The sequence below is a fragment of the Dendropsophus ebraccatus genome, chromosome 6 (assembly GCF_027789765.1).
Source record: "Dendropsophus ebraccatus isolate aDenEbr1 chromosome 6, aDenEbr1.pat, whole genome shotgun sequence".
Taxonomy (NCBI): Eukaryota; Metazoa; Chordata; class Amphibia; order Anura; family Hylidae; genus Dendropsophus; species Dendropsophus ebraccatus.
Genome location: NC_091459.1, coordinates 132659304 through 132671726, shown reverse-complemented (window position 1 = coordinate 132671726; position 12423 = coordinate 132659304). Strand labels below are relative to the sequence as shown.

The following is a 12423-nucleotide window of genomic DNA, read 5'->3' as shown; positions in this document are numbered from 1 at the left end:
TCTTTGGCACTTGCTGGGACCAGTTGATTTGAAAGAAAAAAATTACATATATATATATATATATATATATATATATATATATATATATATGTTTTATAATTTTTCCCCTTGGTGCACAACCCCTTAAAATTATACATACATATACATACTTATGTACTATATACATTTCCTCTGGCACTCCCCAGTAGGGGTAATTTCTCATGAATTTATTGAGACTATATAATGTATGACATTGATATGACAACTGATTCCAATGTTTTACAACTGTCATAAATAGACAACTATGCTATACAGGAAAGAAAGCGTATGTTTCCAATATGGCTGCCTCCAAGTTTTTAAAAATTAAATATACGAAACAATGTCTAAAAAATAGTAAATGCATTATTAATCTACCGTGGACTAAGATCTATTCTATGATAGAAAAAATTTATAAATACACAAGACGAGTCTGGTTCTAGTAGCTAAGACGCCTTTTACTTCACTGCCCTGATCTCTTTGGGGAAAAGGAAATAAACACATTAATTCTGGATAGACACTTAATGAGTCCTGATCTTGGTGACATCTTCTATTCATCTGTGATGGAGACCTGCACCCTTTTGTCTAATTTATCAACCAAATCTAATTTTCTAAATTAGCGGTTACAGAGGTCTCTGCGTAGTTAATTACCCGCTGTCTTAGTTATTGTCACACAAGCCTGGAAAAGGAAATGAGTTCAAAAGACTGACATTTAAGGATCAGGAGGAAAGAAGAAGAAAATATATTTTCTCCAATATTTATAAGTATGCGTTTATTCCTTTTTTTTGTACAATATCTTGTCGCCAATTTTTCAATTTCCTTTTTATTCTGTGAACCAGCTGGAGTTATTAGAAAAGTGGAGCAGAATTAATAGCTATATTTATCACTCTCTGGTGTTTATTATTCCAAATAATATTTTTGACCATAAAATGATTCTTTTTAAAGCAGATAGGTGTGCTCAACTTCATACACAACTTGCCTAATATATATATATATATATATATATATATATATATATATATATATATATAAAGCAATTCCCCTGATGAGTTCATAATATTTAGAAAAAAATGTTGGGAACTAATGGGGCTACCAAGAGGTTTTAATTGAAGGATTGGACATAATATATATATATATATATATATATATATATATATAAACAAAATATACATTGTTCCAATCCCCGTTAGATCCCAACATGTTTTCCACAACATTATGAACTCATCAGGGTAATTGTTTGAATTGTGTGTATAAATATATATATATATATATATAAATATATATAATTCCCCTGACGAGTTCATATTACCAAAACATGTCGGAAACTAATGGGGTTTCATTACAGGGTTAGAAAGGTGGGTTTCTGACATAAGGTGTTTGAGCATTTTAGTTTTTAACTATAGGTACCAACAGAGTTCTCTGAAGATGTGTGAAATTATCTATTTTCTGCATCTTTTATACTGGTACAGTATACAGTAGCTTTATGTATTTGGCACAGTTATGTTTTTATTCAGTATTATCCGGCAGAACTTCTTTTCTGGAGAACCTCAATCTATTTCTTCAAACTGATCTTCCAACATGTTTCATTCAATATTAGGAACTCATCAGGGGAATTTGTCAATTAGTGAAAGTATTTATAACCAAAGATGGACAATACACAGACAATACAAGTCTACTGCGGTGGCTTTACTAAAGTCATGTGCACTGGAAACAATTACTCTATATTGCTCTATACTGCTGAGTGTATAAGATGACTCATTTGAAAAAGAAGATTTAAAATTAGATTCTACTGGACATTCTCTTTCCCTTGTAAGTGTCATCAATTAAATCAGATGCATCACAAAGTCAGAATCTACTAGTTAGCCGCAGGAATTCTGCAAATTTTTAGCAAATGCACAGAGGAGTGACGAAGGACTAAAGAGTCAAAATAGGTAAGAGAAGTACCTGTCATTAAGAATAACTTTGGAAATGTCATCAGGCATGCAAAAAGTTAGTGATCGCAAAGGGTCTCACTACTGGGACCCACTACAATTGGGAGATGTAGCCTGGGAGAAAGCGCAGCAGCCATGTAGTCCACTCCCTGGCCGTATCTCCTGATCAGCTAATTCCAAAAATGTAAGTCTATGAGGCTAGATTGTCGGAATTAGGGAGTGGATTATGATGCTGTGCTCTTTCCCTGGCTATATTTCCTGATTACAGCCGGCCCCAGCAGTGAGACTTGTTGCAATCAAAAGTTATTTTTAATGTCTGACAAGTTATATTACAAAGAAATAATTGCCACAACCTGATTACTGGGTAAACAATATTGTAGAGCAAACACTAAAACACTAGAGTTACTCAAATCGAAAATTTTTCAACGCTAGAGTGCTTGATTTGAGTAATAAACCCCATTGAAATGAATAGGATAATAGGTGTTTGGTTCACCTATTAAATTTTTCCGTTCAAAATTTTCTATATTTTGTCCCATGAAGAGAGAACCGACAGAGTTTTAATGTGTCTTGCAGAAAGCCCAACACGCAGCCATTCTATTTTTCTATTGCTTTTTGCTCTAATGATGAAGCAAATGAATGGAACAAGCAACACAGATGGGAACCTACCCAAGAAAGGGCTCCATGGACCCTCAGTTGCGAGTCTCAAAACAAGGAAACAGCCAGAAATCTCTCCAGGGAAGGAAACCTGTTGCCAAGTGGTGCCTCCCAGTGGGGAGATCACCAAACCACCCTGAGCTCAGTGATTGCTGTGTTTGTTGGAGAATCCTACTCCACAATGATGAGGGGCAATGCCCCAAAACAGCTGTCTGTGGATAGATACCTGGCTTTGGTAATCCCTCGTCATGGTGCAATACTCACAACTAAGAAAGATTTTGACTCAAAATGGGCCACTCCGGTGTTTCCCTATTTATGTTCCAATACTCGCAACCGCGTGGGACTTAAGGGGCTACGTATCAGGTATATTGTAGCGCTGGATAACCCCTTTAAGAGAAGACTTTGCTCATCTTGAGTAATTTATTTTTTCCGATATCTGACAAGTTTCAATGCATTAAAAATGGAGGCAACTATTGCTTATTCGTGTCTTATTGCACAATGTCCCGGCATTGCTCCTTCGTCCACTTCTATTATTATCAGCACATTTTGAAAGCTAGTGTCTAATATTACTGTTTTAGCCACAATATATTTCCTGCACATTGAAAATATAATGAACCTTAATTTTAATCTGTAAGCCGTTACGATATAAAACTGTGTGCCCAAGTGAAAAACTGTATATAATTACACTGATTTATATGACAACTTTACAGTTGTGCTGAACTGCTGGGGAAAATATCAGGATATTCCTAGTTTTATGCATAGCCTACCTAAGACAATATGCAAATTTATGGCTGAAGCTGGTGAAGAATATCGGAAAAGTGGCCCATTATTATTGTACTGACAGAAATGTGACAGTAAAATATAAATGCAAGAGACCATTGGGGGCCAGATTTATGCACCTGCAGTTTTAAAGATCTGGTGAAATCCCTCTCTGTACCTTATTTCATGGAGAAGTGTATAAGTCCGGGCAGTCTGCTGGTATGAAGTCTACAGGATTCCCCATCTATGGCTTGTTGTCCCCAGAAGCTAAAATTCTTAAAGTGTTCCTTCATTTGGACAAAATTCTCACATGTCAGAGCTTAATGATGTTCTTCTAAGGACTGTTAGGAGTAGTAGTGGAGGGAGCAGAGCAGGGATGCAGACTGCTAGGAGTAGTGGAGGGAGCAGAACAGGGATGCAGACTACTAGGAGTAGTGGAGGGACCAGGGCAGGGATGCAGACTGCTAGGAATAGTGAAGGAAGCAGGACAGGGATGCAGACTGCTAGGAGTAGTGGAGGAAGCAGGACAGGGATGCAGACTGCTAGGAGTAGTAGAGGGAGCAGGGCAGGGATGCAGACTGCTAGGAGTAGTAGAGGGAGCAGGGCAGGGATGCAGACTGCTAGGAGTAGTGGAGGGAGCAGAGCAGGGATGCAGACTGCTAGGAGTAGTGGAGGGAACAGGGCAGTGATGCAGACTGCTAGGAGTAGTGGAGGAAGCAGGACAGGGATGCAGACTGCTAGGAGTAGTGGAGGGAGCAGGGCAGGGATGCAGATGGTTAGTAGTAGTGGAGGGAGCAGGGGAGGTATGCAGACTACTAAGAGTAGTGGAGGGAGCAGGGCAGGGATGCAGACTGCTAGGAGTAGTGGAGGGAGCAGGGCAGGGATGCAGACTGCTAGGAGTAGTGGAGGGAGCAGGACAGGGATCCAGATGGCTAGGAGTAGTGGAGGGAGCAGGGGAGGTATGCTGACTACTAGGAGGTGTGGAGAAGGGAGTTGGGCAGGGATGTAGACTACTTAGAGGAGTAGTGGAGGGAGCAGGAATGCAGACTACCAGGAGGAGTGGAGAAGGGAGCAGGGCAGGGATGTAGACTACTTGGAGGAGTAGTGGAGGGAGCAGGGAAGAATTTTAGATTGCTAGGGGGAGTAGTGTAGGGAGCAGGGAAGGCATACAGTCTGCTAGGAGGAGTAGTGAAAAGAGCAGGGCAGAGATGTAAACTGCTAGGAGGAGTAATGGAGGAATCAGGGTGGGCATGCAGACTGCTGAGAGAAGTAAAGGGAGGAGGGAGCAGGGCAGTCATGCAGACTGCTAGGAGGAGGAGTGAAGGGAGAGGATACAGACTGCTAGGAGGAGGAGTGGACAGAGCAGGGAGGGGACACAGACTGCTAGGAGGAGGAGTGGAGGGAGAGGGCGGCTGCTAGAGAATTACTGACACTACCCCAACCAGGGAGGGTTTCTGTACAATAAGCAGATGAGCTGGAATCATGGGAATATAAAGAAAGCACCAAAAGGCACATCTACACATAGAAATATTTTAGTTCTGCATATACACATTTTATACTTTCATGACTTTTTAATAAAGTTGACTTTTTGAGGAGGTTGTCCAAAAGTAGAAATAGCACAACTTCTGACTTGCAAAAAAGCACCACCCCTGTCCTCAGGTTGTGTGTGGTATTACAATTTAGTTCCTTTCACTTTAATAGAACTCAGCTGCAAACCACACTCCCACTATAGACAGGAGTGGTGCTGTTTCTGGAAGAAAGCTCATTTCTAAACACAACTACTGTATATACCTGTATATAACACGATAACTCTTACCTTAATAGGGAAGCAGGACTTCTGATTCTCAGTGTTACAGGTGCAGTCTGGTCCCCATAGGCTTTTCACTTTATTGATACTTTGTGGAGTAAACGCCATGTCATGATCAATGTATTGACCCCATTCAATTATAATGTGGGAGTATAACATGTCTTCTTGATAAGCATTATTTGTTGCATATATTATTCTATTTGTAACCTCTCGTACCTGTAAAAAACATATATCAAATGAGTAACTTAAAGGGGTTATCCAGCGCTACAAAAACATGGCCACTTTCCCCCCTCTCTTGTCTCCAGTTCAGGTGCGGTTTGCAATTAAGCTCCATTTACTTTAATGGAACTGAGTTTGAAACCCCACCCAATCTGGAGACAAGAGAGGGGGAAAAGTGGCCATGTTTTTGTAGCGCTGGATAACCCCTTTAAAGAGGTATTTCAAGAAAAAATCAACTTTTCTTTTATCTACAGGATAGGGGAAATGTAGGAGATCACGGGGGTCCAACCTCTTTACCCCCTGCTGATCTCCGTATCGGGCCCCAGCTTCTGTATTATGAATAGAGCCACAGGAGCCAACACAGAGAGCAGAGTACAACGCTCTTCCGGTGTGCTCAGCTCTTTCCGTCGCTCCATAGGAATGCATAGAGACGTGGGTCACGTGCTGTACCCATGTCTCTTTTCATAATACAGAATCCGGGGCCCGATACGTAGATCAGCGGGGGATACCAAGGTCAGAACCCCCCACAATCTCCTACTTTTCCCCTATCCTGTGGATTACCCCTTTGAAGGTGACTTTATATGGTTCAGTCCATTGGCGCAATAAGCATATGGGCTCCAAGACATTAAAGAAAAAAAAAACTGTTACTTTCTGGCAAAAACAGCGCCACCCCTGTCCTCAGGTTGTGTATGGCATCACAACTCTACTCCATTCACTTCAATAAGCTGCAAACACCACACCGAAACTGAGTGGTGCTGCTTCTGAAAGAAAGCGACCATGTTTTTCTAAGCATGGATAACCCCTTTAAGTGGTTCAATGACAATGTTTTAACTGGCCAGCAGTATCATGGATTATGGTGCATTTACACAGAGAGATTTATCTGACAAATTTATGAAGCCAAAGCCAGGAATGGATTTAAAAAGAGGAAAAATCTCAGTCTTTCCTTTATGACCTGCTCTCCGTTTATAGTCTGTTCCTGGCTTTGGCTTCAAAAATCTGTCAGATAAATCTCTCCCCCTTAGTCATTCGGCTTTGTATACAGTTTACTTAAAGGTGGCTTTATTGTGAAGCTAGGAGCCCTGGCGTTCCTGCATTAACATCACCTTATCTCTCTGATCTGAGTTGGTGAAACTCATAGCGTTAACTGTGCGGATTAGAAGTCCCATTCTCTTTTCATTTCTATGGGACACTCTGTTTATGTGACATAGAAATGACATAGAAAAAGTCACAGCCATTTAGTTAATTCATATTACTGTCGACCAGTTAAAAAAAAAAAAAAAGTTCATGTAATGTTGCTTTAAATATATTATTTTTAATGATAAATACAACAACAACAATAATAATAATAATAATAATAACAACAACAACAACACTGTAGTAAGGACAGTAGAGCCCATGTACAATAATAACCTACTGCAGTTTCATTTCAATGATTACAATTCATCTCCCAACATTGTGAATATACTTGAATCTTGAAAGGTTCTTACTGGAGGCAACGAAAAGTTGTTGTAGAGGAAATCAGTATTCCATCCCTTTGGCTCACTCATGCCGTCCTCATATTGTGATGGTAGCCACCTAGATAAAATGGTGTTTGAGGCTCCCCAGGAAGGGTGATTCCTAAATACAAAAAGAAATAATATGAAGATATAAAAATAATTTCTAATATTTGAATAGAATAATTACACAATGTAACAAAATTTAACTACAAACATACAACGGTTATGAAAATCGATAAATGCTGCGTAAAACAGCTAACAAATGAGTATGTTTCCTGGATTTACGACTGTACTGTAAATCACTATCACCAATCAGCCCCCTAATATAGTCTCCCATCATGGTCTCCTTGGTTCAAAGTTCATTATGATATGGTGAAGGCGCTCGCCTTGCTCCCCTGAATAAGCTTCCATGTTATCTTTGAATTAAAGGGAATCTGTCAGCACCTGGAGCCGATCCGAGCTGCTTACCGTGAGGATTAAGGGACAATTTACTAGTTAATTCAGTAACTGGAGGTTTACTGTATATTCATGATCTCTGCTACTCCTCTCCTTATCTATTACCTACTAGTTTATTTCTTCCCACTGCTTGAATTATTGCCAATGCTGCTGTAATCACAGGACCTTAACCCCTTAGCGACACAGGGCATACATTTCCACCCTCACTGCCTGGGCCTGGGTGCAGTTCGGATTATGGAGCTGGCTCACGAGCTGAGCCCGCCACATAGCAGGTGAGGACGGCTGCTATCTGCAGCAAGGCCCTCACCCTCCATTAACCCCTTAAACGCCGCGATCACACCGCGACCACAGCGTTTAAGTAGAAGTGACCAGAGCATCTCTGGTCACTTAGCAATCGGGACCCCCGCAGCATATCTGCGGGGGTCTCGATTGCATTTCCTGACTGCCTGAGGTCACTTACCTTTCTCTGCGCAGTCCTCGGATCGGTCATCTGATTCAGCCTACTTTTTTTTTAATGCCATTTTTTGTATAAAAAAAATAATAAAAAGAGATCAATACAGTTGATCTAGAAAAAAATGTTACTAATAAAAACTAGAGATCATGACGCAAAAAATGACGCCCCAGACGACCCCGTAGGTGAAGAAATAAATGCGCTATAGGAGTCACAATAGGACCATTTGAAATATGCCTATTTGCAAAAAAAAAATGTTTTACTGCTAATAGAAATGGTAAAACGTAAGAAAACCTAGTAAACCTGCATCTCACCGTGTTCAGACCGACCTATAGAATAATGGAAAAATGCCAGTTTTACCATAAAGCGCATTACGTAAACATGGAACCCCTCCAAAAAAAATTTGCAGAATCGCATTCTTTGACCCAAGTTCACCCCATAAATGATATTTTGAGGGCTCCGTTATTCATTTGATGGCAGATTGATGCCAATACAAAGTACACCTGCCCCTGAAAAAAAGAAGCCCTCACATGGCCCTGTACGTGGAAAAATAAAAAAAGAGTTATGGGTCTTATAAGGCGAGGAGGAAAAAACGAAAACGCAAAAGTGACAATTGGCCCGCTCCTTAAGGTCATTTCAGGCTCTGTCCCTAAGGGGTTAAAGGGGTAACTCCAGTGAAAATTATTTTCTTTTCAAATCAACCGGTGTCACAAAGTTATATAGAGTTGTAATTTACTTCTTTTTAAAAATCTCAAGGCTTCCAGTAATTAACAGCTGCTGTATGTCCTGCAGGAAGTCTGACACAGCGCTCTCTGCTGCCACCTCTGTCCATGTCAGGAACTGTCCAAATCAGTAGAGGTTTTCTAATGGGACAGAGGTGGCAGCAGAGAGCACTGTGTCAGACTGGAAAGACTACACCACTTCCAGCAAGACATACAGCAGCTGATAAGTATGTGAAGACTTGAGATATTTAAATAGAAGTAAATTACAAATGTATAGATCTTTCTGACACCGGTTGATTTGAAAGAAAAAAAAATTCACTGAAGTACCCCTTTAATAGATTAAAAAATCCATTCTACTGACAAACAAAACTCTATATCCCGTGTAGCAGCTGACATCAACAAAGAGTAAGTAAAGCGCTGCAGTAATTCAAATCTCCTCCTACCATGCCCCATATAGTGTAAATGTAGTTTGCTGGCAATAGAATGCAGTTACAGTACAGAGCACACTTATTTTACTCTCATTTAGCAATTTAGGGGCTCCGTCTAATGCGATCACCGGAGTTATACTTTATATAAGCTCTGAACGCATTAGTATTCCAAAACCGCTGACGTTATGACCAGGCGTTTAACTCTATTTATCTCTTTATTATCAGGACACACTTAACACTCCACTTTTCATAGAGAATATTAGGTAGGATTATATAGAATGTATCTCATGGAGTGAAGTAAATAGGGTCATGAGGTCAAACTATTAAAGCACATTAAACAACCTTCAAAGGGAGAGCTGTGCAATAGTTAACAATATAGAAAGAGAAAAAAAAAATAGAAACCACAGCAAGTTTCAGTATACGGCTTGTGTCATCGCTGCCTTCAATAGGAAGTCAAGGCAGGTTAAGCAGATCTCAAATTAATGTTCTATTGATCTCTATGAAAAGCCTTTGGTGATGCTCACTGGATGCTGAATAGAGAAGAAGAAGAGGACGCCTCCACATACACAGTGAATACAAATTAAAGGATTTCTTAAAGGGATCATGGCTTTGGTAAGCAGTAAACAATATACATGGTCTGTGCATGTAGAATGATGTTGTATACTGGAGAATCAGTGACCATAGCAGGAAGGCTGGGGAGATTTGCAGTTGTCACCCAGTCATTTTGGCAATGTTGTTATGCAATGGCTCATGTCTGCAGAGTTTGTTGTCTTAAAGGGGTTCTCCCATGAAGCAGAGTTAGTAAAACCAGATGTGTATCACATGCATATACATAAAAGAGAACAATTTTTTAAGTGAAGTTATTTACATTTCATTTTATATGTACAGTTTTTCTCCCCCATGTATCTCATCACTTCCTTGTTTCCTCTCTGAATTGTGCTTTTGCCATGCAACAAAGCAGATGGTTTAACACAATGCCCTATTTCACGGGTCGTTTAGAGGAGCAAACGAGCGCTCTCAGCTGCCGGGGGAGCTGTGGGGGGGGGGGGGCTGCCCGGGTGATCGCTGATCGCCCTGGCAGCCCATAGGATACAGCAGCGTCTGCTGCCGATGCTCCTATTCAACGGAGCAACGGCAGCAGATCGTTGCTGTATCAGTGTTGAAAAACAAGCGACTGCAACGATCAGCTGACATGAACGATGTCAGCTGATCGTTGCACTCTATTCCACGGAACGATTATCGTCCGTAGCGGCCGATATCAGCCAAATACGGACCATAATCGCTCCAGGGAATAGGGCCTTATGGGCCCTATTCCACCGGACGATTATCATTCAGATTATCGTTAAATCATTCGAATCTAAACGATAATCGTTCGGTTGAAATGCAGTTAATGATTAACGACCGAACAAAAAATCGTTGATCGCTTTATAAGACCTGGACCTATTTTTATCGTTGCTCATTCGCAAAACGTTCGCAAAACATTCGCATTGAATAAGACGTCGTTCGCAGTAGATACGAACGCAATAGCGAAGAAAAAACTATCGCAAATATGATCATAAGTAACGATTATCGTTCCATGGAAATGAGTGAACGTTTTCTGGTCTTTCGCATTAGCGGTCGTTTGAGATCGTTATTCAATAACAATTATGTGAACGATAATCGTCCGGTGGAATAGGGCCCTAAGGGTCCTATTCCACGCGCCAATGGGGGCCTGATCAATAATGTAAATGAGCGACAGCGCTCGTTTACTGGGCCTATTACACGGCCCGATAATCGTTTAGCTGCAGGGACATCGTTTCCGAGAAGACCTGCAACATGCTTAGGTAAAGTATGGTGCTTGTGAAATCGTCGGTCAGTCGCCCGTCGGTGGGTGCCTGATGATTTTAGGTTTGAACCTAAATAAACGATCAGCCGATGACACGATCATTGGCTGATCGTTGTCTCTATTCCACGGAGAGATAATCGGGCGAATCGGCCCAATTCAGCCAATTATTACTCCATGGAATAGGACCCAAACAATGTTTTCTGGATGGACCAGGAGGCTGCAGTTCACCTGAAATTGTTTGAAAGTCTCAGCAGAGGTCCCAGGAGCAAAGGGCAAAGCAGAGCATGTTTTCCCATAATGCATATGCTAAGACCTATTGTTTTGTGTGGGAATACCCCTTTAAAGTGTCCCTGTGCTTATACAACACTCTTATAATCTCACAGAGACAAGCCAAATGTTTTAAATAGTCGATACCTGAGTGTTTTAACCTCTGTTCAGATCTCTAGATATATTCCTGCAGGGTTATAGTCAAGAAAAGGCATTGGGAAGCCTTAGCTGAATTCCCGGCTATAGTGTCTTTTACACAGGAACAGGAAATCCATTACAGGATACACACCAGACAGAACATTGGGCATGTTGGGATTTAAAGATGTCTCATAGTCTTTCAGTGAATCCATATAACACTAGCATCTCTCTCCAAGGCATGCCAATGGAATCGTAATAGAAGGGACAACACTTAGCTGGCATATTTGTCCATCCGTACCCGAGTGTGCAGCTTTTTTTTTTCTCCTGGAGGTAGAAGTTGGATGCGCCCTAAGCCTGACTGGAAAACATCGATACAGTTATAGGCCATAGTCTGTATCCATGTCTTCCCTCCACGTTCAGAACAGAAGAAAGTTTGGCTGAGCTGGGCATACATACAGGCATGGGAAATCAGGATCAGACGGCAGTGATGATGGGACCCGGTAGGGAGCAATAACTGATTGCCAAACAATGGTTCAATCATCGGTTATTGAAGGTGTACAGTTGCCTTAAGACCCACTAATGTCAGCCATCAAGAGATAATTCACGTAGGGAAACTATAGCTTACACTGCAATTTAAAGTACCCTCCTATGTACAGTAGATGACGGTAATATCGGTATTTTAAGAGAAACGATTTAGCAGACAATCTGCATTTAACATCGTGTCATTCAGCTCCAATGTTCTGTACTGCCTGCTGATAAAGCGGCACGTAACAAACTCCCACCCGCTAAGCGTCTTCATTGACGGCCTTACAAACAACGTCGCTGTCTTTAAAAAATCTGAGAAGTCAAATATGAGCTGAATTGGAACGTTGGTCTCCGGGGAGTCTGTGTTTTTGGTTATTGTGTTAAAGCACTTAACCACCGGGCTCCGGCTTTAATTCCTTCCCCGCTTTCAGGTGCATTCACTGTAAACTTCCCTCACTTTTTATTGTGTTAAATAAGTTACAATTCTATAGAAATTGGAAACAATCTAATTTATAAATATACTTTAGTTATTCACGAACAAGAATCCTAAGAAATTTACAAAGTATAAAAAAAAGGCTGGTAAAATGGCCGACCTCCCGGCTGTCCCGGTATAGTTACCGCTCTGATTGATCGTGTTTATATAAGGAAAACAAACAGGAAGTGTTTATAAACAGATTAATATGATGAATTCCTCAGGTTTTAATCACTTACAGAAGGATTCAGTCAATTA

The 12423-nt window shown here is 40.8% G+C and overlaps 1 protein-coding gene across 1 annotated transcript in view; it reads right to left on the bottom strand.

The window, feature by feature from the left end:
• Positions 1–12423, bottom strand: part of TPO (thyroid peroxidase) — a 101156-nt gene that overhangs the window by 60436 nt on the left and 28297 nt on the right. The window contains exons 4-5 of the mRNA XM_069974286.1: positions 6873–7002; positions 5176–5382 (exon numbers count right to left, since the gene is read on the bottom strand). Of these exons, the coding sequence (XP_069830387.1) occupies positions 5176–5382; positions 6873–7002 (337 nt within the window). The remainder of the gene's footprint in view (positions 1–5175; positions 5383–6872; positions 7003–12423) is intronic.